Source organism: Petromyzon marinus, chromosome 2 (genome assembly GCF_048934315.1).
Source record: "Petromyzon marinus isolate PM22_M1 ecotype Great Lakes invasive population chromosome 2, UKy_Petmar_22M1.pri1.0, whole genome shotgun sequence".
In the NCBI taxonomy this organism is placed as follows: Eukaryota; Metazoa; Chordata; class Hyperoartia; order Petromyzontiformes; family Petromyzontidae; genus Petromyzon; species Petromyzon marinus.
In genome coordinates, this window is record NC_133668.1 from 28,197,854 (window position 1) to 28,224,574 (window position 26,721).

Sequence of the window (26,721 nt, forward strand, 5' to 3'; positions counted from 1 at the left end):
AAAAAAAAACTCTCCAAAGCAGTTATTTTCATTCTGCTGACAAAAATATACAGGCATTCATAGAAGGGGCCTCTTAAACTTGACAATGGCATAGGGCCCCAGCAATGCCATCATCCGGCTCTGCTGCCGAGTGTCATCCCAATGAAGTAATTTGCAGGTAACTTTAGCATTGGGATGCTTCGCCAATACCCAATTACATTGTGATTGTGTGTTTTCTAGCTATGTGAGCAAACTGGATAACCCATACAGAACAAAGGAGAGAACGTAGAAAACTCCGCAAAGTGCCAGTCGGATAATTAACCAAGGCCCTTCTTGTTGCGAGGGTCAAAGATCACCGCTGCACCACCCTGCCACCTGAAACGATAATAGTTCGCTTATAATTTTTTCGTTATTTTAGTGTGCACACTTACACGCGATAATCACATCTCATCTCAAGCATTTGAAAAGGGCACCCTGAGTGGCAACTGTTCTCTGTGTGACACACGGTTATTCAGCACCTAACCTGTAAGCAGGTCAAGTACTGTTTGCTGCGAGCAATCCCAATTGAGTGAGTCGCAGTGAAGTTTTTTTTTTTACATGCCAATTTTCGCCTGTGATGCTGACACACGATGGCCATACTTTATTTTAAATAATGTCTTGGGATCGTTTTTATTTTTTTACGTTGAATTTTATTAAGTAAATCACGAGCCCGTTACAGTGCGCCACGGGACTGCACGTCATTCGAGTGGTGCATTCACAATGCAACCAGACCATTTATTAGGGGGGGCTGACGCGAAGGGGGGAGTGAGGCCCGCGCCCCCCCATAAACTGGGGGGGGGGGGAGAGGGGGGCATTGTGACAGGCGTATTGTAGTAGGTGTAATCTGCTCCACGTTTGTCTTGATAAAGGAGCCCTGTGCAACCTGCTCGGTGTGTGACGTGCGTGCTCCTCGGTGTGACGTGCGTACCGCTGGATGTGTGATGTGCGTGCTCCTTGGTGTGACGTGCGAGTGCCATCAGCACACACCTATTCAAGCTGGTACGGCAAACGACGGGGTGGGTACGGCCAGCACCATGCCCGACCACCTTTGTCTCCACAGCATTGATGTTTACATGCCACATCAGATACTCATTTATGGCCGAGTCGACGTAGGGAAGGGCCCAAGACATTTGCCGCTGTTTATTGGTTATGAGCGATAAATATAATCCAACTCGGGTCCCAGGATTCGTAGCGCAACGCGCTAACCGCTACATCACCGCTCCCCACACATACACACACACATGCAGATCAGCCCACCTTCTTGATTGGGCTGGGCATGAGCATGCTGCACAGCGGCCTCGAGTTCCGCTTGATGATGCCGACCACTTTGCCAGTGGGCCAACGCATCTTCCCACTTTCGGCTTTCAGCTGGAGACCAAAACAAAGGACAAACATCGTGTTGCGTAATCTAAGCAAGAGCGACGACAGCAGCAGCAGCAGCTGGGATAGCACCGGGAGATGACAACGCAAACTCAAATGAGCACTCACCACAGTAGCGTCTCTCTCACACACTGAAATAATGAAATAACTATTTTTTTACCAGCTCACTGCGTAACACAATACAATTTGGCCTGAAGGGGAAGGAGCAATCCAAAACAATAGCGCTTAACCTGCGGATGTGGTTTCATGCTGTGTCTCATCAATGTCAATAATGAGACTGACGCTTTGTTAAAATGACGAAAGATCACAGTGAGGAGTCCTCCGTAAATATTGATAAGTTAAAACAGTTCTGGCGATTGATAGAATCAACCGGAACACGCCCATCAGATACCACACGTTTAAAAAAAAAACGCGTAGGCTTTTGCGACCAATATTCTCTACAACAAAGGTTACCCTCCCATCTAATTCACAATTTGATGCTTAATCTCTCGATTCTTTATGATTTCACTGATTGACATTTTCTCTTACCTGCTTAGCACATCAGTCACCCTATATGTGTTTAATGTTTACATAACGTTTTTTATAAGTATAACTGTGCAATGATCAGTCTATAAATAATCTGCCCAAGCCAACTTGCACTACATGTGATTTAATATCTAACACTTGTTTATGTTTGTGAAATATTGTCGACTTTTCATAAACCACGGTTGTTTTCGTGCCAATTTCAATTAACTTCATTGTATTTTGTCACTGTGGTATGTATGCATGTAGAACTTATTTCGCACCGTACACAGCCAACCATGTTAATCGGAGGTGCGCGGAAAGGACAACAATCTAAATACAAAAAGCAGTTCTAAAGAAATTAGTTTTCAATATAGAGGCCACCCTGTGACCCAGCTCAGACCGTGGAAGCGACGCCGTGATGAGCCTGGATATGCATAACAGGTGGTATAGGCTCTGCGCCAAAATGGCAGGCAGCAGAGCACAGTACAGCAAAATGAACTGTTGTCCTGTCCTTCTATGCTCCTGATATATGCCCCCCCCCCTTCACCAACCCGCACCGAAGTATGGTCAAATAACCCCTACGTACATACAAAAATAGTACGGAATGATTAGCACTCCTGACTTGATTTTGAAGTAATGTAATGTAAAGTCATTTAATAAACGCAAAATCAAGCTAACAGCATCTCTAACGTGGATTGTTATCTGGTCAAACGGTGTTCATTATGTTTAAGGTCTCTCTTGAAGTGGTTGAGTCTTTGTTGTTATTCTTTGTTTAAACTATATTAAAACTATTTAAAAACTATAAACTAAATAACTTTACCAGGTAAGGACCCTGAGAGCTATATAGCTCTTTTTAAGTGACCTGGCCACAAATGATCGTTCAATGAAGTATCTTATCACATTTGAAATTGATAGCAGCCAAATACTCTAAGTGCATGTCAGATTGTAACTGTGGAGGGAAAAGCCGGAGGACCTGGAGAAAAATCCATGCGACCACCGGGAGAGAGACACGCACACTGCAGGTGTCTGGGTTTGATTTTGGTTCGGCAGTGTTGACGCTCCACTCACCACATCCTCCTCATTCTCTTCTGCAACGTCCCCTGCGACGCCCTCATCGTGCAGGACCAGCGAGGAGGGGGCAACCCAGCGCTCCTCGGGGAACATCTCCACGCACACGATGTCATCGTGCATCGCGCGGTTTAAATGCTGCAGCCCCTGGATCAACACCTGCACGCAGACAAAAAATATCCCCCGTATAGCCTTAACAGACCGCTGGGCCAAGTGCTGTTAAAGAGCAGCATATACAGTAAAACCTTGGATTGCGAGTAACTTGGTCTGCGAGTGTTTTACAAGACGAGCAAAATTTTTAATAAATATTAATTTTATAAACGAGCGAGGGTCTTGCAATACGAGCAGCTTTGTACTGCCGAGCGTCACGTGATCACAACTGATTTACGAGGTCTTTGATATACGAGTGCTTTGGATTACAAACACGTTTCCGGAACGAATTATGCTCGCAATCCAAGGTTTTACTGTACAAGAGTTTTAATACCACGAATAAACAATTTAAAATGTAGGACTATTAGCCCATGAATCTTCTGAAACCGATGTTTTTCAGTAACATATGTTCAAGCAGGGCAATTTCTGGACTGGGTTTTTTTCCAACAAAGGGCCAATGTATCTAATTGTTATTTAACGTTACATTTTGGAGGTGGAAATAGACCATTCATTTTGTTAACAAAGTAGTCACAACCATCATTAGACCTCCTTTGCCAGTACCAAAATATAATTGGGTTTTTCTCCTTTTTTCTGGCAACCTTGTAAACCTTGTAAACCTTTTACAAGGAATCATGTGTGCATTAACCAAAATACTTTTGGTCAAAATGCAAAGAAAAACACACTGATAATATTTGCAATATATGCGTACGCCTTTTGGCGTCCTCTGGTCTTGCACCAATTGGGTCGAGGCTCAAAAGAAAGCCGTCCCTGGTGTGGTTAATGCACACATGATTCCTTGTTAAAGGTTTCAGTTTTGTTGCCAGAAAAAAAGTGAAAAACCCTATTATTAAAGTAGTCACAATTAAAGTATATACTGTGGTTGTGGTGGCGTAGCTATCGAGTGTGCAGGCAGTGCAACTGCACCAGGACCCACAGGCCGGGGGGGCAGGAGCCAGGCTACGACACCTACGTAGGGTGCAAAAGACGTTCAAAATACAAATATTTTAGCCCAGTAGCTCTTAACCTTTACTGCAGCCTTGCAGTAAAGGTTAAGAGCTACTGTTCATGCCAAGAACGCTATGCCACTGCTTCATTATAAATTTGTTTTTAAAACTCACACAGATACGATCGAACAGCATTGTTCCTTCCAGACGCAGGCTTGTGAAACGTGTACCTCTTTATCACTTTCACCGTCCCCTCGCACCCTCAGAGACCCCTCCAGGTAATTCTCACGACTCGCAAGGAAGGTTCCCTGGACAAACCGGCCGGAGCGCACACCTTGCTGCAGCTGGGACAGCGGGAGATGTTCGGGGAAGATTACCCGGGACTCCACCACATCCTGCACACGTACACAGCACACGCACGGCACATGCACGCGTCAACAACAATTTTTAACCGCCATCACGTAACGAGACGAAGGATCCAGTCTGATTTATCTCAGAGCAGTACGGCCATCCGTGTTAGAGAACGTTCCACAAAAGCTGATATCATAGAGCTACCTCTAGAGTTTCACCCTTCCGTCTCTGCTTTTTGCTAAATATGCCACGTTATAAATCTAGGATTTATTTGATTGATTGACCATTGCTGGTGAGGATGAGATGTTCTAAAAGGGAGCTGTTTAACACGAATTCTATCGCGACCAATATTATCCATAATAAAGGTTTTTTGGGTAAGAGCGCGTAAATGTGTGCAGTTAATCAGGTACAGCCAATTAGTAAGGTTTGTTACGTAAAACAAAACGTGTCAATTAGTTACTACTGCAGCACGCCAGTGTATTGGAGAGTAAACCCACAACACTTACAAATCGAGTATATCGTTTCCCTGGCGATTACAACCAGCGAAACGTCGTACTCAGCGCAAAGCAAGTGTCCCTTTCTTCAGTGAGGCAGCTGGATGCAACGCGGAAGTGACGGGTCGGACAAGGGTACAGGCCCGCACCATAAATATGAGGGGGGGGGGCAGAGCTGATGCACGCATACGGAGTCTCACCTGCTCCGAGGCCAGTGCCAGACGGTCAATCAACTCAGGGTTGTCCAGCAAGCTGCGCACGTATTCCTCCACTGGGGGTACACAGACACGCGCAGATAAACGCAGAAATTATAATTGGCGACACGATTTACCGGACGATTTAGAGTGCCACCCAAAATGTAAATTTGTTACTTTTCAAGTCATGCCTGCTGGATTTATTAATTTTCCTGTTTAACTGAAGCACTGTTTAACATGAGGCACTACAGACTTGATTCAAAGCTTTCGTGACTGCAGGAATTACTCTTTGTGTTTTTTCGGTAAAGTCACGTATAAATAAGAAATAATAAAATAACATAATAGCGTACGACGTTTCGGTTGCAACACAAGCAGCCATCATCAGGTACAGAAGAGCTAAATTTACGAGAGAGAGGAAACACATAACCCCAGATGTATATACAGACACACAAGTAGGGGGGAACTAACACAGATACAACAGGGGACACAGAGAGAGAAGCATACCAAACAAACAGGGTTTAGCGCCCGAAACGTCGTGATTTGTTTTATTTTATACCTATGTTACTTTACCGAAAGAACCAAAGAGTATGTTTAACTGTGTCTCTGTGACTGTGCGTGTTTAACTGTGTCTTTGTATGTGACTGTGTCTGTGGTGCACGTCTTTGTTGCCCTTAATATGGCTGTCTGGGTGGCGAGTGGTCGCTCAGTGGTTAGTTCACTGTGCTACGAACCCAACGGCCAGAGTTCGATTCCCGCTCACGGCCAACACCAGTGACAATTATCTGAACCGGTCTTGGGCCTCCCCAGGTGGACTCAGTCTCAAATGAGTAACCTGGTGAGGTGTGTAAACATCTACACTGGGGAGACAAAGGCGGCCGAGCGTGGTGCTGGGCACCCACCCCGTCGTGTACCGTGGCCGACCTTCACAGAAGTTGCCCCAAGTTTGTTGAAGGCCACACAGGGAATTTTTTTCCTTTTTTTAGTGCATCCATCGCGACCTGGCTGCGAGGAAATTGCTGGTAACGCATGGACACATCGCCAAGATTTGCGACTTTGGGCTGGCACGGGACGTCCAGACTGACCCCAACTACGTGGTGAAGGGCAATGTGAGTCCTTCACCTTACTTAGCATCATCAGCATCATTATCAGTATCGCCAATGTCATCACCATCATCGGGATAGAAGGCCCATCACTTTAATTGTACTCAATGTTTTTATTTTATTTTGCACAGCCCCTAAGAAAAAAGAGTGGGGGTGCTGCCACACACGGTGGTGCAATGGCTCTCCCACCCTGGACTTGCAATCCAGAGGTCGGTAATTGGATTCAATCTCTCTGCTCTGCCGACAGTCTAAAATATGGGGCAATTTTACAAATCGCCTTCTCCCCCCCCCCCACCATGTGGTACACGGGGTAACTCTGGCCCAGAATAACCTGTGGTGGTGACCACCAGGCTAACTACACTAATTACAACATGACTAGCTACGACAGACCGGGACCACAGCTCGGGTCCAGGTCCACGTGTTGGAGACTCGGAAGAACGTAGACGCAGACAAAGGTTTCTTCAAGATGAACAACAACGCCAGTCCCTCTGGGGGACCCGGCTTATATTCTCTGTGGCGTGGCTGGCTCCGCCCTTGGCCACGACCACCTTCTAGAATCCTCGAGCAGCAGGATCTGGACCCCGACCACGTGACCACCCCTAGCCCCCACTTGGGGCCCCTTTGTAGACTTAGCCGGTCACGTGTCCTCTCGGGTCAACCAGAGTGCCATGGCCTTTAGTAACCCCTTTCCTACGGCCGGCATTCCCACACCCTATCCTGTCGGGCTGGCACTGCACGTCAAGCGTGATGCCATCCAGCTGATCAATCAGCGCTGACCGAGCCCTTCTAGGGCCGGTACTACACCTGGCACTACACAGTGACATCCCGTGATATCATTACACATTTAACCCTTCAGGGTAGTGGAGGGCTAGATGACGCTAATTTGGCCAGATGAATGTGGCCTCACGCAAAAAAACGTATGACGAATCGCGAAGCATCGCCCTGAACTGAATTTACTGAACGTATTGTTGTTGTGCTTGTGGCCATGCGGTCATGTCTCCAGAAAGCATGTTCCATGGACTCTACAAGGTGCAGAGCGACATGTGGTCAAGGGCATTTCCCTGTCTCCAGACGACTTGCTTGTCAGTTTTGATGTGGTTTCCTTATTCACCAAAGTTCCGATACCTGACACCATCGCAATCACTGAAGACTTGGTTCATCAAGGACTGCATACTGATGTACCCCCCCTGGTGAGACACTGCTTAACTAACACATACTTCACCTGAAATGGAACTTTCTACAAACAAACTGAGGGCACCCCAATGGGCTCCCCCCTATCTCCGGTTGTAGCCAACGTTTTCATGGAGAAATTTGAAACTGACGCCATCCAGACTTCCACTCTACGCCCGACGTTATGGAAGAGGTAAGTGGATGACACTTTTGTTATCTGGCCACATGGCCGGCCTGCTCTAGACCAATTCCTCGACCACATCAATTCCATATACCCAGCCATCAGATTTACCATGGAAGTCGAAAAAGATGGCAAGGGACCCTTTTTTATGTCCTAATTAAAAGGAGACCTGATGGTTCAATGAGCCACTCTGTCTACAGTAAAGCTACCCATACGGATGCTTACTTAAAACCGGATTCCCACCACCATCCATCCCAGAAGAACTCCCTCATCAAGACTCTATACCATAGAGCCCAATGCATTTCCGACCAGGAACACATTGCCAGTTAACTCAAGCATGTACACCAAGCTCTCAAGGCTAATGGTTACTCCGACTACACAATCCGCAAAGCCATCACTCCAGCCATGAAGAAGGATCCTCTTGAGGAGCCATTCAAAACCATCACCTTACCCTACATTGCGGGGGTCACAAATAAGATCTCAAAAATCCTGAATAAACACAAGATCCAGGTCCGATTCAACACAGTACATAAAATCCGTAATCTGGTTCCGTCTGTAAAAGATGTGGTTCCAGACATACAGTACCCGGGCGTCTACAAACTAAGTTGCCTTTGTGGTAGCAGTTACATTGTAGAAAACAAACGACATATCTCGGACCGCATCCGTGAACATAAAGCAGACTTGAAACACTGTAGGACGAACACCTTAGCCGTGGCAGATCACTGTTATAATTCAGTGGGCTCACATGACATTGACTTCTCCAAGACGGAGGTTCTCTGCAAGCCATACGGCTTGTATTTTATGGTCCATTCGTTGGCACTGCCTCTTCACACGACGATCAATGGTATGGTTTATAGCATGTTATATAATAATACAAAATAGTATAACATTGGAATGTTTAACATAATTCATAAGGCAATATATAGTATCGTAATTGTATAGTGAATATACAGCAGTGTGGTATACAGTAGGGTTGGTAGAATAATACATAGTGTAATATTACAAGTCTAACATTTTACAGTCTAAAGTATAGGGTAGTGTAAAGTAACGCATTGTATAATTCAAGGGTGGCTTTGTCTATGGTAGTGTATATTACGGTGTATAGTTGTGTAATGTAGGAAAAAGTCTAGTTGGAGACATATGACTATACTGCATAATGTTCGAGCTTACATTGGGCTGTGTATACGATATTATACAATGTAGTTAAGATTGGAAGGTATAACATTACAATGTATAGTAGTCTAGTTTATGGCATGGTTGTAACGCAACACAGGACAGAGCAGCGCATCGGGGCAGTTTCTCCCCCCTCCTCCGTTCCGAGCATGGGTGGACTCGTCCGTCTGAACGAGGCTCGTCGTTCTCCGTGGTGCTAACGTTGGAAAGAAGAAAAAAACCGCCACCCTTTTTTCACCATATGGCATTGTAATGTATAATGACTTATTGTTAGTAGCTCAGCTGATTGGAGAGTATATAGAGTTTGTTGATAACATTGATGTAGTTTATATTTTAGTTTTATTAATTCGTTTACTATATGGTATTCATTATATAGTGTAGTGTATACCCAGTTACTTTATCTTTATAGCTCAACGTATTGAAGAACATATTGAGTACATTTATTATATTGATGTAGTTTATACTTAGTTTTTTTTTCACATCGGTTAATTGTATAATAGTTGGGTAGTTGCAGTCCTTTAGCGTCCATATACTAAATGCCTCTGTTGAGATGGAGACTTTGACTTTAACATAGCTATTTCCGTGACCAGTCGCATGCTAATCGCTCACATTAACATCATGCTAATCTCCCAGTTACATGCTAATTTCTGACGTTAACACCCTGCTGATCCAACACTTTAACACAGCTATTTCAATGCTAAATTATCCTGTTTGATATGTAAACTCCTTTGTCAAGGCGCTTTACCTCTCCCACCTAGCCTAAAAGACGCTGCGAATCTTAGCAGCGTTCATTGAAGCGCTCTGCTGATTGGAGAGCATATAGAGTGTATTGATAACATTGATGTAGTTTATACTTAGTTTTTTTTTTCACATCGGTTTAATGTATGATAGTTGGGTAGTTGCAGTCCTTTAGCGTCCATAAACTAAACGCCTCTGTTGAGATGTAAACTTTGACTTTAACATAGCTATTTCCGTGACCAGTCACATGCTAATCCCTCACATTAACATGATGCTAATCTCCCAGTTACATGCTAATTTCTGACTTTAATACCCTGCTGATCCAACACTTTAACACAGCGATTTCAATGCTAAATTCTCCTCTTTGATATGTAAACTCCTTTGTCAAGGCGCTTTACCTCTCCCACCTAGCTTAAAAGACGCTGCGAATCTTAGCAGCAGTTATTGAAGCGCTGTCGTCCTACAGTTCTGTTCCTTCACCTGAAGAAGGCTACTTGTGTTGTGGCCGAAACGTCGTGAGAATTTTATTTTTTATTATGTTTTATTTTTATTATTTTATTTCCATTCTACGTGACTTTACCAAAAGAACCAAGAAGTTGCATAGAGTTGTTGCATGCTTGGGCTCCAGATGCCGAAATTACCTTTTAAAAAACGGCTACCAGTCTCATCAGATCTCAGAAGCTAAGCTTGCAGCGCCCAGCCCTGATGGTAACCCGGGGATACAAATTAATGTGAAGAAACAAATGTTCGCTTGTGACGACCAAGGCTACGCCTGTCCTCCCAAGGACAGGCCTCACTGATTCCGAAGACTTTTATTTTCAGGAGGGTCCTGCCGAGTATTATTGCAGTAGGGAGGCGATGTTGTGCTGTGCAGTGCCGGAGAGTAAGCTCATCCAGCCGGTCCACCCTGTCCTCTCTCGTCCCGTCGGGACGGGTCGGTCACAATAGCGTTCAGAAATACCCTCCACGTCACAAAACAGTTCAATTTCTCAATCCGGAGGTCAGCTCAAATCTGTATTGTGGGCGTTCCCTTGTACTCTACTGTCTTCGTGGGGCTCTGGATCCAATCCCCTGATCACCATTGCATTCACTTAAATAATAATAAATTCTCCTGGCCACCCATAGAAAATAAGAGTGCACAATTATACGTGATTCATCACAGGCGAGCTCAGAGGGGGGGGTCTCTAAATACGAAACAAGAAATGGACACGAGGTTTAGAGTTTTAACATAATTGTTTAATAAATAAAGATCGGTGAGAAAAAAGACTCTCCAAAGCAGTTATTTTCATTCTGCTGACAAAAATATACAGGCATTCATAGAAGGGGCCTCTTAAACTTGACAATGGCATAGGGCCCCAGCAATGCCATCATCTGGCTCTGCTGCCGAGTGTCATCCCAATGAAGTAATTTGCAGGTAACTTTAGCATTGGGATGCTTGGCCAATACCCAGTTACATTGTGATTGTGTGTTTTCTAGCTATGTGAGCAAACTGGATAACCCATACAGAACAAAGGGGAGAACGTAGAAAACTCCGCAAAGTGCCAGTCGGATAATTAACCAAGGCCCTTCTTGTTGCGAGGGTCAAAGATCACCGCTGCACCACCCTGCCACCTGAAACGATAATAGTTCGCTTAGAATTTTTTTTTAAGTGTGCACAGTTACACGCGATAATCACATCTCATCTCAAGCATTTGAAAAGGGCACCCTCAGTGGTAACTGTTCTCTGTGTCACACACGGTTATTCAGCACCTAACCTGCAAGCAGGTCAAGTGCTGTTTGCTGCGAGCAATCCCAACTGAGTGAGTCGCAGTGAAGTTTTTTTTTACATGCCAATTGTCGCCTGTGATGCTGACACACGATGGCCATACTTTATTTTAAATAATGTCTTGGGATCGTTTTTATTTTTTTACGTTGAATTGTATTGAGTAAATCACGAGCCGGTTACAGTGCGCCACGGGACTGCACGTCATTCGAGTGGTGCATTCACAATGCAACCGGACCATTTATTAGGGGGGGCTGACGCGAAGGGGGGAGTGAGGCCCGCGCCCCCCCATAAACTGGGGGGGGGGGACAGGGGGGCATTGTGACAGGCGTATTGTAGTAGGTGTATTCTGCTCCAAGTTTGTCTTGATAAAGGAGACCTGTGCAACCTGCTCGATGTGTGATGTGCGTGCTCCTTGGTTTGACGTGTGTGCTCCTCGGTGTGACGTGTGTGCCGCTCAGTGTGATGTGTGTGGGTGTAGGAGAGGCCCATTACCCTGGCGCATGGCAGTCGATGACAAGTTCTACTGCTTGATCTGCGATGGCTACTGCATGCAGCCACCCCCCTGCTGTCCACCGCAAGTGTAAGCCGCCCCCCCATACCTCCGACACCAGGTTTTATCCACTGCTGGACTGATGCGTTTCTATTGTGGATGCAGGTGGCTGACGGAGGAGAGTGCGAAGTGTTTGTTCTGGGATATTCTTTGATTTTAATTGTAGTGATTCAATTAATTGATTGAACAATTGCTTAAGGGTGAATTACGTGATGTGTTATTGGCAGTGAGTTGTGCTGGCTGGTTCAGTCTCGTTGACACGGCCATTATGAACCCTCTTAGTCTGGAATGTCCTACTTCCAGCCGTACGTGCTGTTGCGACCCACAGACTCCTCACATACAATGAAGGAAAAAGTATTCGATCCCCTGCTGATTTTGTACGTTTGCCCACTGACAAAGAAATGATCAGTCTATAATTTTAACGGTAGGGTTATTTGAACAGTGAGAGACAGAATAACAACAAAAAAATCCTGAAAAACGCATGTTAAAAATGTTATAAATTGATTTGCATTTTAATGAGGGAAATAAGTATTTGACCCCCTCTCAATCAGAAAGATTTCTGGCTCCCAGGTGTCTTTCATACAGGTAACGAGCTTAGATTAGGAGCACACTCTTAAAGGGAGTGCCCCTAATCTCAGCTTGCTACCTGTATAAAAGACACCTGTCCAAAGAAGCAATCAATCAGATTCCAAACTCTTCACCATGGCCAAGACCAAAGAGCTCTCCAAGGATGTCAGGGACAAGACTGTAGACCTACACAAGGCTGGAATGGGCTACAAGACCATTGCCAAGCAGTTTGGTGAGAAGGTGACAACAGTTGGTGCGATTATTCGCAAATGGAAGAAACACAAAAGAACTGTCAATCTCCCTTGGCCTGGGGCTCCATGCAAGATCTCACCTCGTGGAGTTGCAATGATCATGAGAACGGTGAAGAATCAGCCCAGAACTACACGGGAGGATCTTGTCAATGATCTCAAGGCAGCTGGGACCATAGTCACCAAGAAAACAATTGGTAACACACTACGCCATGAAGGACTGAAATCCTGCAGCGCACGCAAGGTCCGCCTGCTCAAGAAAGCACATATACATGCCGGTCTGAAGTTTGCAAATAAACATCTGAATGGTTCAGAGGACTGTTGTCACCTTCTCACCAAGCTGCTTGGCAATGGTCTTGTAGCCAATTCCAGCCTTGTGTAGGTCTACAATTTTGTCCCTGACATCCTTGGAGAGCTCTTTGGTCTTGGCCATGGTGGAGAGTTTGGAATCTGATTGATTGCTTCTGTGGACAGGTGTCTTTTATACAGGTAACAAGCTGAGATTAGGAGCACTCCCTTTAAGAGTGTGCTCCTAACCTCGGCTCGTTACCTGTATAAAAGACACCTGGGAGCCAGAAATCTTTCTGATTGTGAGGGGGTCAAATACTTATTTCCCTCATTAAAATGCAAATCAATTAATAACATTTTTGACATGCATTTTTCGGTATTTTTTTGTTGTTATTCTGTCTCTCACTGTTCAAATAAACCTACCATTAAAAATATAGACTGATCATTTCTTTGTCAGTGGGCAAACGTACAAAATCAGCAGGGGATCAAATACTTTTTTCCCTGCCAATGAACATCTGAATGATTCAGAGGACAACTGGGTGAAAGTGTTGTGGTCAGATGAGACCAAAATGGAGCTCTTTGGCATCAACTCAACTCGCCGTGTTTGGAGGAGGAGGAATGCTGCCTATGACCCCAAGAACACCATCCCCACCGTCAAGCATGGAGGTGGAAACATTATGCTTTGGGGGTGTTTTTCTGCTAAGGGGACAGGACAACTTCACCGCATCAAAGGGACGATGGACGGGGCCATGTACCGTCAAATCTTTGGTGAGAACCTCCTTCCCTCAGCCAGGGCATTGAAAATGGGTCGTGGATGGGTATTCCAGCATGACAATAACCAAAAACACACGGTCAAGGCAACGAAGGAGTGGCTCAAGAAGAAGCACATTAAGGTCCTGGAGTGGCCTAGCCAGTCTCCAGACCTTAATCCCATAGACAATCTGTGGAGGGAGCTGAAGGTTCGAGTTGCCAAACGTCAGCCTCGAAACCTTAATGACTTGGAGAAGATCTGCAAAGAGGAGTGGGACAAAATCCCTCCTGAGATGTGTGCAAACCTGGTGGCCAACTACAAGAAACGTCTGACCTCTGTTATTGCCAACAAGGGTTTTGCCACCAAGTACTAAGTCATGTTTTGCATAGGGGTCAAATACTTATTTCCCTCATTAAAATGCAAATAAATTTACAACATTTTTGACATGCGTTTTTCTGGATTTTTTTGTTGTTATTCTGTCTCTCGCTGTTCAAATAAACCTACCACTAAAATTATAGACTGATCATTTCTTTGTCAGTGGGCAAACGTACAAAATCAGCAGGGGATCAAATACTTTTTTCCCTCACTGTAGAGACCCACATACTTCTTCTCTCTCTACAAGATAAACATGACCAGTGTTTCTGCACTACGTATGGAGATGCGGTGGCATTTAGACGCCGCTGTGTGAATCCATACTGTAGATATTTTATGACTTCATGACCCTCTCCCTACTCACCCCCCCCTCACCCCCCTCGCCACCTGACCCCCTTCATCCCCCCCGTGACGTCATTAACATCATCGGCACTCATTCAACCATTCTGAGAACGAATGCACACTGGAAGGGGTGAAAGCGCAGTCCGAGCTTGTGCACGATTCGCCTTCCTCGCACCCTCACTGCACCCTCCCCTCGCCCCACAGCCGCAAGGTGATGCACCGCTGCTGGAGCTACGCGCCGTTAGAGCGCCCCACGTTTGAGGCGATCCTCGCAGAGCTGAGACGGCCTCCAACGATGACAAGATCGACAAAGGCGAAGAGGTCGGCTGGGAGCCATCGTCCGTTCCGTCCGAGCACAGCTCCCTTACTTGCTAGAATCGCCCTCGCTACCTTGTCCACTCTAGGGGTGAATAGTTTATTTTATTATTTCAAAGATTACCGTGCTACATTTGTTTATTCAGGGAAGTCTCACTCTTTTGCAGGAGGGTCCTGTCCAGCTTTCACAGAAGGGGGCGATGTTGCCACGGTGTGTAATCCCTGTTTAAGTAATTTGCAAGTAAAATCTCACTGTTAGAACTGGTTGTTCTTTTTTGAAAGCTGAGAACCCTGAGAAAACGCGTGCACAACAGGGGAAGAACATGCAAAGTCCACAAACTCTCACTTACACGCCAAGACTAAGATCCCCCCATGTAACAGACTGTTGGGTAAGTGCCGTTATGAGCACTTATGTAGGCCAGCACAGCATATGGGGTTTGTCTCTGCCAGTGCTGATGTTTTCACAATGCACCAAGTACTCATTTGAGGCCGAGGGTAGGTCCAGGAATGGTTCAGATAATTGCCACTGGTGTTGGCCGTGAGCAGGAATAATGCCAGGATTTATGGCTCCATAGTACAGCTCGCTAACCCGCTGCACTAACGCTCCCCGTAAACATCAATAACATAAACAAACAACAGCTCGCACAAATACAAGAACAAATACAAGAACCCCCCCCCCCCCCCCCCCCATAAGGTACATCGTGTTGTTTTGATTTCACGACTCGGCGCGACTCGCGAATACTCAAAGCGAGATGCTCGTGGTTAGTAAACAGGTGTCCAGTAGCCAATTCGTGTTTACTAAAATCTCGTGGTTGGTAAATTCGCGGTTGGCAATGGATTCATGTACATGTATGCCTCTATTTACGAAAGGGATGCGTTCTTCGAAAAACGCACACAAAACAAAATATCGTAAATCGGAATGGCCTTTCCCATTAATTGAATAAGAAAAACTTGCCATGTGTTTCAGACAGTCATTTCTGCTATACTCCTAAACCCAAAATATACACCAATATTTCACAATACAAAAAATAATAAATAACAAATATTATAACGGTTGAATAATAATCAATTTAAGACAAAAATAATTAACATCTTCAAGGAACTCACCAAAAGATCTGCATGTTGGAATGACTGGAGAGGTGACGAGGCGTTACTTTTGCACTATGGGGATACCGTGACACTGTCGTGGATGGATGACAGCTTCTTGCTTGATGATCTCATGGCGCGTGCCATGTGATATATTGTTTCCGCTGAAATTCTATTTCGTAAGTCGAAAAGTATCCTTAATTTGTCAATTTCGTTTTCACTAAACTTCGTGAATGGAACATTCGTAAATCAAAACACAAAGATATCCTGTACAACCAATATAGACTGTTGGGCCAAGTGCTGTCGTCAAGCACCTAATACAGAAAATAAAAAACACGTGCATTCATGCACAACCACGTACAAATACACGTGACGATTATAAGCACCTGCTTTCAACAGAAATTACAAATGTTATATATTGTGCTTCAATGATTACATTTTATATTAGTGTGTCTTAATATTACACAGTAAATATCTTCAAGGACCACTCATACAGTCCCATCATCACCACCATCATCACTAAATGTATCATTATCATCATCCCAACCATCTGTATAATCAATCACCATCTGTATCATCACCACCAAAGCAAAGACTCCCCGTATAGCCCGAATAGACTGTTGGGCCAAGTGCTGTTAGCGAGTACCTGTGAAGGCCAGCATGGCACACGAGGGGTGGGTGGCCAACACCACGCCCGGCCGCCTTTGTCTCCCCAGTAGTGATGTTCACACCACACCAGGTACTCATTTGAGGCTGAGTCGACCTAGGGGAGGCCCATGACCGGTTCAGAGAGTCGTTACCTGCGTTGGGCATGAGCGATAATTTAACTCAGGTTGCCGGGTTCGTAGCGCAGCGTGCTAAACACTACACTACCGCTACCCACCACCTGTATCACCATCATCTTCCAGAGTTAATACATTTCATGTCAATAGCTGGAAATGCTTGTATTTGTAATAACAAAAAATGCATAAGTAGTTGTCACTCACTCACCCACACTCAAACGGTCAGAAAGGACTGAAAGATGAAATATCTTCAGAACCCTATATCCTGAAACTAAATTAATTATTTCAATTTTACCAAGTAAGGCCCACTGAGCTATATCGCACACTCAGGAGTCCTGATTCCACTTCTGGGAGTCTCAAGTCCAACGCCATGGAATTGTATATGTTTAAACATGTGCGTGCATGTGTGTTTGTGTGCACGTACGTGTGCATGCGTGCCTTCATATGCGCATGCGTGTATGCACGTGCATGTGTATGCACGTGCGTGTGTATGCACGTGCGTGTGTAAAATAACTTTAGCCATTACATTTGGGATATGTTAGGTTTAGGGTTAAGAGCTTTGCGCACGTAAACAGGTGGGTGTGTTAACTCACCAGTGTGTAGCTCACCTCACCGGTGAGCTGGTGTGTACGCTATCTAATCTGTAAGCTTACGGACTGTGTGTGTGCACACTAGTGTGTAAGCTCACTGATGTGTAAACCTGTTGGTGTGTGCTCTTTGGTGTGTGGCCTCACTAATGTGCAGCACATTTTGTGGAAGCTCACTAGTGTGCTTGCACACGAGTGTGCCGGTGAGTGTGAGTGTGTGCGGTGTGTGTAAGTGAGTGTGTGTGAGTGTGCGGTGAGTGTGTGGAAATGTGTGTGAGTGTGTGTGAGTGAATGAGTGCGGTGTGAGTGTGTGTGAGTGTGTGAATGCGGTGTGAGTGCGGTGTGTGTGAATGTGCAGTCAGAGTGCCGGTAAGTGAGTGCGTGGTGAGAGCGGTGAGTGTGTGTGAATGTGCAGTCAGTGTGCCGGTAAGTGAGTGCGTGATGAGTGTGAGGTGTGAGTGTGCAGTGAGTGCCAGTGTGCGAGTGTGCCGGTAAGTGAGTGTGCGGTGAATGTGGTAAGTGTGTGAGTGTGCCGGTGAGTGTGTGGTGAGTGTGTGGCTTGACGTGTATCCGTATCAGTCTTACTCAGCCACCCCCTTACTTGCCCACGCGTAGATCCGTCCTGCCCACCAGACAGCTACATGCGATTCAAATGTCCACGTACACATGACATCACATTGCGATGCGCATGTGTGACATACATGTGCCACGTGTTGCACACACTACGCACGTCACATGCACAAAGGGCATGCCTTACAAGTGATGACCACGCGATGCAGGTGCTCGCCTTGTAGATGTCACGTACCCGTGACGCACGTGGCCCGTGCGCGTGACGCGCGTGCTCCGCGCTGCCGTGTGCTTTGACCAGGGCCGTCCATAGGGGGTGCGTGGGGCCCCCCCGATGCCTTCAAACTAAACCGGAAGCATTACATGTGACACTGATGTCTACACGTGGGGCCTCCCCCAAAGCGCGGGACCCGGGATGGTCAGCCCAATTTGCCAGACACTCGGGGACGGCTCTTGATTTGGCATACGCGACGCGCACGTTGTGTGCGCTGTGCGTGGGGTGACTGGCCCGATGTGCGTGCCAGGCAGGGCAAGGGGGACTGCCATTGATTGTGTCGAGACCTTTTGTATGGGTGACGAGATGAACGCCCAAATTCAACGCAGGCCGCCACACAAGGGCTGCACATTTCAATGTTGAGCAGGCCCCTGTGTGTCCGTGCAAGTGGGTCCCTGTGTGTTGTTTCTGTGTGCGTTATGTGAGGGTAGCAGTGGCGCAGTGGATAGTACGCTACGCTCCGAACCCCGCAAACATCCGAGTTGGAGTCCCGCTCATGGCCAACACCAATAACGATTATTTATCTGAACTGGTCCTGGGTCGACTCAACCTCAAATGAATACCTGGAGCGGTGTGCGTATACGTCACCACTTGGGAGACAAAGGCGGCCGGGTGTGGTGTTGGCCACCTACCCCCTGGTATACCATGCCGACCTTCATTGGTGCTTGCGAACAGCACTTGCCACGACAGTCTGTTAAGGCTATATGGGGGATCTTCGTCTCTGTAGTGGGAAACTCGTAGGTGTGTGCATGTGTGGAGGGAAACCTGTACTGCTGTCGTACGTTGTGACCGGGCGAGGCCAATTTCCGTCCTCATGGTCGGCCACGGCGTCCTGGTCTTCGTACTGCTGCTTGTTTTTGGCTGTAATGACACCCAACATGGACAACCCCATCACCTGCGTTCAAACAAGTGTTACACAGTATGTACACACGCGCAATAAAGCAACCACAAAGCACATACACTTTTAAATATAAAAGCACTGGGGGTCTAGTACTGTAGTCACCAATCCGTATGTATTATTTATTTATTGGTCATTCTGATGGCAGCACAAACAGAAGCTGCATCCATAACTTCTCAATCCCCACAGTCCCAGGCCAAGGTCCATTCATGGAATTAATACAAATATTTGCTTATTAGAGGGTGTTTTTGTTTGTTTGGGTTAGATCGCGTAAATCTTAGTAAAGTTTGTCACGTAAACAAAACATGCCAATTAGTGACTATTTCAGCACATCGGTGTTGGAGAGTAAACCCACAACATTTACAATTCAAGTACCGTGACGTTTCGCCTGTAACTACAACAACAACCCGCCTCGTCAGGTGACAGCCAGAGTTGTGGTGAAATCCTTCCCGTTTCGGTTTTTAATAGACGCAGACGGGGGATAAATGTGACGTCGTCGCTTGTAAGCAGATCCGATACAAAGACCGAGGGAGGGGGGGTAATGTATTGATGTAAATTACAATGGATATCTGTTATTGATTGGGTTATTCGCAGTTAATCAACACATAATTGTTACTCCTGCTATTATGGATTGACTCAAGCAGCTAGCGAAGGATGCTAGGTTTAGTAATATATGTTATATATGTCGCTATTGTTAACTTTCAGTCACATTTCTTATGATCACTGTTGCATTGTTTTTATAGCATTATTTTAGTAACTTCTAGAAAGGTTTAGTTTAGCCCGATGTTTTTATGTAGTATAGAGTTAGACTTAAATTTTTAATTTAAACTGTATGATTGTTATTATCTAACATCAAATTGGAATTTTTTTGCACAGTTTAGTACGCAGCATAAACAAATGGTGCTTTTTCTGGAAGATTTTATTGTTTTTGTAGGGGATGTCTCAATTTGTGTACAGTAAATTATCAATGCATCTTGTAATTGAATTGTTTGTCGCGGTTGCACCCGAATCAAGAGTAGAATGGCTCACAGGGTTATTCCAAACAAATGAAACTGAAACTGAGCAGTCCATGCGGTCCGCACCACGCCCGGCCACCTTCGTCTTGCCAGTGTTGACGTTTACACACTCGACTCGGTTAAGGCTGAGTCGACCTTGAGGGAGGCCCGGGACAGGTTCAGATATTCGCCGCTACTGCTTTTGGCCGTGAGCGTTAATGAACTTTGCTGGCTGAGCACAACGTAGCAAGTTGCCACGAGGTTCTACAGCAAAGTGGCAGAGCCCCCCCCCTCCCTCTACACCGCTCCCATCCCCCGCGCGGCCCTCACGGCCCCTCCACCTCACCGCGTGCCGAACCCGCGCACGTGCAACTCACACACACACAGGGTCTACTACTGGCCCGTACGTGTTTACAGTATGTTAGACTTCTTTCACACCGTACATAGTGGGCACTGTGTGTGTGTGTGCTGCGAGCTGAGTGGTGGAGGTACCTGGCAACAGTTGAACCGAGCCCGCTCGGCCTCTTCATCCGTGGCGACCAGGGTACAACGTTACTATATTCTTGGTTCTTTCAGGTAAAGTCACGTAGATAGAAAATAATAACAATAAAATAAAAATAAATTAAAATAAAAGCAAAAAACCCACGACGTTTCGATCGCAACACGTGATGAAGACCGCTTGTGTTGCCATCGAAACGTCGTGGGTTTTTTGCCTTAACTTAAAATGTTATTTTCTATCTACGTGACTTTACCGAAAGAACCAAAAATTATGAATTCCTGCAAGTTACGAAAGTTTAAAGTAAAAATTTGACAGTCGTGTAACTAATCAGGCCTGGAGGATACAGTGGACCACGTGGTTTCCGGGGTTTGTTACCGTAACAACAGTGACGTCACTTCCTTAGCAACGGTCGATCGTTACAGACGGAGGTGGACGCGCGCTCCGTGTTCTTAAAGATCGCATTCGGGAGCACACTTCGACAACGTCGTCAGTGAACATCGATAACGCGGTTAAATTACTTGGTAAACCTCATTGACAAACATCCGTGAGGTTGAACACTTCATTAACACAGTTAACGAAATCTATTGACAAAACGCGACCATCCGTGACTTCTCGTTCTGCCTTCAAGGCGATATCTTCCGTGAGTACATCCACACGCGCGCTGTATCAGGATAACATTAATCTGAGAGAACATCTATATGTGAATGTGTGTTCGAAATGTTTAATATACTTGCCGACATGCAACAAACTTGAAATTTGGCATGTGGGTAGCTTCCTGACTGTATACAATTAAAAAAGTATAAAAATAGACTTTTCTATTTTGGGGGGGGGGGGGGGGGCGCAAAAATGGATATAATATTTCGATTTAAAGCTTTCGTGACTGCAAGGATTCATCTTTGGTTCTTTCGGTAAAGTCACGTAGAATGAGAATAAAATAATAAATTGATAAAATAAAATAACACAATAATATTCTCACGACGTTTCGGCCACAACACAAGCGGCCTTCATCAGGTGAAGGGACGAGACTGTCTGGTAGGACAGCGCTGGAGTGAAAGAGCCACGTTCAGATCACGGCCTTTAAGCTGTGTGAGAGGAACAAAGTGCCTTGACAAAGGAATTAGCATATAATTTAGCATTGAAATGGCTGAATGATTAGCTTGTGACTGGTCACAGAAATAGCTATGTTAAAGTTAAAGCATACACATCCGCAGAGGCACCCCTTGATAAAGGAATTAGCATAGAATTTAGCATTGAAATAGCTAAGTTAAAGCATACACATCCGCAGAGGCACCCCTTGACAATGGAATTACCATAGAATTTAGCATTGAAATAGCTGAGTGATTAGCTTGTAACTGCTCACAGAAATAGCTACGTTAAAGTCAGAGCATACACATTCACCGAGGCACTTAGTACAAATCAAACAGGAGAATTTAGCATTGAAATAACTAGGCGAATTTAGCATTGAAATAACTGAGTGATTAGCTAGTGACTGGTCACAGAAATGACTATGTTGAAGTCAAGGCCTACACATCTGAGCTATTCACAGTACTATATAGTGAACCAATAAAAAACTAAAATATAAATTACCTTAATGTTATCAATAAACTCTATATTCTCCAATCAGCTAAGCTACCAATAATAAGTCGTTATATATCACAATGCTATATGGCAAAAAAATTGGTGGATTCTTACCCTCAACTTTAGCACCACGGATAGCTACGGGCCCCGTTCAGACGGACGAGTTCGTCCATGGTCGGAACATAGGAGGGGGAGAGAGACAGCTGCGAGGCGCTATTATACTCCATGTTGTAAAACCATACCATTAACCGTGGTGTGAGAGGTATTAAGAGTCAATGCTGGCGAAAGAGCTGCGGTCTGAAGGTCATCGTAAAAATACAATTAATTAAGAACAGAAATGATTTAAAACATCTTTCCAGTGGTTACTAAGCCAGAATCCATCTTCTCGGTTGAAATTGTCTCTGTGCTTGTATATGTGAATGGCCTCATGAACGAATCTCTCATGGTAGCCGGTTGGTTTGCAAAGAAACTCCGTCTTGGAGAAGTCAATGTCATGTGAGCCCACTGAATTATAACAGTGATCTGCCACGGCAGAGGAGTTCGACCTACCATGTTTCAAGTCTGCTTTATGTTCGCGGATGCGGTCCGAGATATGTCTTTTGGTTTCTCCAATGTAGCTACTACCACAGAGGCACTTTAGTTTGTAAACGCCCGGGTACTGTATGTCTGGAACAGCATCTTTACAGATGGAACTAGATCACGGATGTTATGTACTGTGTTGAATCGGACCTGGATCTTGTGTTTATTCAGGATTTTGGAGATCTTTTTAGTGACCCCTGCAATGTAGGGTAAGGTGATGGTTTTGAGTGGCTCCACAAGAGGATCCTTCTTCATGACTGGAGTGATGGCTATGCGGATTGTGTAGTCGGAGTAGTCATTAGCCCTGAGAGCCTGGTGTACGTGCTTGAGTTCACTGGTAATGTGTTCCTGGTCGGAAATGCATTGGGCTCTATGGTATAGAGTCTTGATGAGGGAGTTCTTCTGGGATGGATGGTGGTGGGAATCCGGTTTCAAGTAAGCATCTGTATGGGTAGCTTTCCTGTAGACAGAGTGGCTCATTGAACCATCATGTCTCCTTTTAATTAAGACATCCAAAAAGGGTAGTTTGCCATCTTTTTCGACCTCCATGGTAAATCTGATGGCTGGGTGTATGGAATTGATGTGGTCGCGGAATTGCTCTAGAGCAGGCTGGCCATGTGGCCAGATGACAAAGGTGTCATCAACGTACCTCTTCCATAAGGTCGGGCGTAGAGTAGCAGTCTGGATGGCGTCAGTTTCAATGTCACATTAGTGACGTCACATTAGTGACGTCACTGTTCACGTCACCCGCATCCAGTAGCGTCACGCAGTGTGCCTACTGACGTCACGCATCCCCCGCCCCCAACCCTCCTTCTATGCCGTGTATCCCGCACAAATGCGCGGCTGGGGCGGCGGGAAATAATGGATATAATATACTAGGCTACAAACTTTAAATTTGGCATGTGGCTAGCTTCCATACTGTACACAATGTAAAAAGTATAAAAATATACTTTTTTAATTTGGGGGGGGGGGGGGAATAATTGATATAATATATTGCACAAGTGACGTCACATCTGTAATGTCACCGGCATGCGGCAGCGTTACGCAGTGTGCCTGCTGACGTCACGCATCCCCCCCCCACCCTCCGCGTAGGCCGTGTATTAATCCAAGACAAGAATCCAAGTCCCAGGCGAAGCTGGGTAGTAAAGCTAATCTCTGATCAATTATGTTAATCCTCAGGGAAGCCAATCAGCATCAATGGGAGGGCTAACAGCCAAGGAATTTCACCAGTGGGCTTTTTTGATCCACAAATCGTGTGACAGGAATCACTGCCGATTGAAATAAAATGCCTCTGCTTGATCACTGCTTGGTCACGTAAACACAAGTATTAAGAATCATAGTTCGATCACTGCTCGATCAATGCTCGATCACATCGACACATGTAATGTGGTGCCATGGTGGCGAGATGTTAACGACCTCGTCTGGTGTACAGACGGTTGTGGGTTTGAGCCCTGGCTGAGATAAATTTCCACGTGATAAGCCACTTCAATGAGCTATCATTTGTGGCCAGGACACGTCTGAAAAAGAGCTATGTCGTTCAGTGGGCCTAAGCTGGTAAATTAAGAATTAATCGTTTTTTATTATCTAATTTGTCAATGCTCGACCAATGCTCGATCACATAGAAACAAATATTCAAAATGTAATTGCTCGATCACTGCTCGATCATATAGACGCATGTATTCAAAATGTCACACCGTGATCACTGTTCAATCAATGCTCGATCACATAGACACATATTCAAAATGTCTTAGGTTGATCACTGCTCGATCACATAGACAGATGTATTCAAAATGTCATAGCTCGATCACTGCTTTAACACATAGACAGATGTATTCAAAATGTCATAGCTCGTTCTCGACTGACCCATACATGGTGGACACTAAGTATACGGTAGGTGCCACAAGTTGTGAGTCATGGAGTTAGTTGGCAACATTTGACCCGAGATCACTCAGCTTCATTATCTGTGGCGTCTAGGTGCTGTGGGTACGTGATCTCCACAAGCGGCTCGACAAGTAGTGACTTGAGTTCTCCGTGGGGGTCCGACGTGCTTGCTGTGCACTTCAGCATCGCATACGGGACCCACTTTGTCAACATCGCTAAGAAACATCGTTGACACAGTTAACTGACTTGGTAAACTTCGTTGACTAACATTAACGAGGTTTACCACGTCCGTAACATCGTTAACAAAGTCGTTGACAAGGTGAAGATCCACGACATCTCTTGTACCGTCACGGCGACATCTTCAGTGAGTACATTCTCCCCTCGCATTCATGCACACAGGCGCTGTAACAGAATTAAATTAATCTACGACAAAATTAATGATACATTATGTTCATGCTTAGGGAAGCCAATCAGGTACAATGGGAGGGCTGACAGCCAAAAAAATCCACCATTGGGCTTTTTTGATCTACAAATCGTCTTTTTTACGATACGTAAATCGTCTTACAGAAATCACTATACCGATCAAAAAAATCACCTTTGCTTAATCACTGATTGATCACGTATACACAAGTATTAAATATCATAGCTCGATCACTGCTCGATCAATGCTTCATCACACAGACACAGGAGGTTGTGGTTTTGATCCTAACCCTGACCCCTGCATATTCAGACTTTGCATGTTCTCACCCTGGTCGTGTGGGTTTTTCTCAGGTCCTCCATTATTTTTTTCAAATTTTGAAACATGCATTTTGATTAATTGTCTGCTCTACAGTTCCACACGATAAAACAATTAGTTGCGCTATCATTTATGGCCAGGCTATATTTTTTTGGATCAGGTTGCTTCCCAAGAAGCACAATATAGCTCAGTTGGCCTTACCTGGTAAAATAAAAAAAAAATCATAGTTTTTAGTTCATTGTCAAAATATCAGCTCAATTACTGCTCGAAAACATAAACATACTTATTCAAAATGTCAAAGCTCGATCACTACTCGATCAGATAGACACATGTTAAAAATGTCATGGCTTGATCACTGCTCGAACAAATAGACACATGCTCGATCACTGCTCAATCAATGCTCAATCATATAGACACGTGTATTCGAAATTTCATAGCTCGAACACATAGACACCTGTATTAAAAATGTCATATCTGTATCACTGCTGAATCAATGATCAATAATTTCGACATACATATTAAAATGTCATAGCTTGATCACTATATTCTTGGTTCTTTCGGTACTGACCCGTACATGGTGGACACTGTACGTATATGTATAGGTGCCATAAGATGTGAGTCGTGGAGTTAGTTGGCAACATTGGACCCGAGCTCACTCTGCTTCATTATCTGTCGCGTCTAGGTGCTGTGGGTACGCGGTCTTGACAAGTAGTGACTTCAGTTCACCTTGAGGATCCGACGTACTCGCTGTGCACTTCAACATCGCATACGGGACCACACTTTGACAACATTGCCAAAAAACATCGTTGACAGTTAACTGACTTGGTAAATTTCGTTGACTAACATTAACGAGGTTGAACACGTCCGTAACATCGTTAACAAAGTCGTTGACAAGGTGAAGATCCACGACATCTCTTGTACCGTCAAGACCATGTCTCCCGTGAGTACATTTGCCCCTCGCATTCATCGACACACATGCACATATGTTACACACATCCCCGTGTCGCCTTCACACAAACATCCACACAGATGAATGTCACCCTAGATTCATATGGACCGCTGGGGAAAGCATCGTTAGTGTGCTTCTATTTAGGCTGAGGCAGCTAACGAGTGATCCTTTTGGTCCGCACCATGCTGCCTTTCCCTCCCCAGTGTTGATATTTATACACCGCACTGGGTCATCAGTGAAAGCTTAGTCGACCTTTCTCTATTCCCTCACCCCCGCGTGGCCCCCTACAGCCGCCCCCCCCCTGCCCGGGCGGGATAGGGGTGGGGGCACGAGAGGGAATGTGGGATCCACGTGGGGGGGCAGAGGGCAAGTGGGGGGGCGTCCCGTTGTGCTATTTTCCATAGACTTGCAATACTTTGCAGTAATTGGTCGAAGCGGTATCCACACACGTGAAGTTAGGTATAGGGAGTGACACACGTGGGGAGGGGCACGGGGAGTCAGAAATAAGATGATGGTTACCATGGTGATCGTTATGGTGGTTATGATGAGGACGGTAATGATGATGGTGGTGGTGGTTGTAAGCTGTGATGTGATTAGAGTCTCACGTGCGCTGCTGTGATTTTGTTGCAGGGTGGAGAGAAGAGCAA

General features: G+C 45.3%; 1 protein-coding gene and 1 long non-coding RNA gene across 3 annotated transcripts; both read right to left on the reverse strand.

Annotated features, from left to right (window-relative positions):
* Window positions 1-4,485, reverse strand: LOC142925586 (exosome complex exonuclease RRP44-like). Its single transcript, XM_076068632.1, has 4 exons — window positions 4,295-4,485; window positions 2,971-3,129; window positions 1,276-1,386; window positions 1-354 (listed from the first exon to the last, which is right to left on the reverse strand). The coding sequence occupies exons 2-4, from the start codon at window positions 3,091-3,093 to the stop codon at window positions 325-327; spliced, it is 264 nt and encodes an 87-aa protein (XP_075924747.1). The 5' UTR covers window positions 3,094-3,129; window positions 4,295-4,485; the 3' UTR covers window positions 1-324.
* Window positions 4,486-5,090: 605 nt separating this feature from the next.
* On the reverse strand, window positions 5,091-20,531 carry LOC142925590 (uncharacterized). Of its 2 annotated transcripts, none has more exons than XR_012942553.1 (3): window positions 20,345-20,531; window positions 18,742-18,820; window positions 5,091-5,180 (listed from the first exon to the last, which is right to left on the reverse strand). It is a non-coding gene; the product is annotated as an uncharacterized LOC142925590 (long non-coding RNA). The 2 variants fall into 2 exon arrangements; XR_012942552.1 differs by lacking the exon at window positions 5,091-5,180 and adding an exon at window positions 10,854-11,076.
* Between the last annotated feature and the right edge of the window lie 6,190 nt (window positions 20,532-26,721).

Excerpts from the sequence above, each read along its gene's own strand:
- LOC142925586 (XM_076068632.1), bottom strand. The coding sequence starts at position 3,093 with ATGCACGATGACATCGTGTGCGTGGAGATGTTCCCCGAGGAGCGCTGG. Across the intron at positions 1,387-2,970 it reads AAGAGAATGAGGAGGATGTG|CTGAAAGCCGAAAGTGGGAA; the intron begins GTGAGTGGAGCG and ends TTTGGTCTCCAG. Across the intron at positions 355-1,275 it reads TGCCCAGCCCAATCAAGAAG|GTGGCAGGGTGGTGCAGCGG; the intron begins GTGGGCTGATCT and ends TTATCGTTTCAG.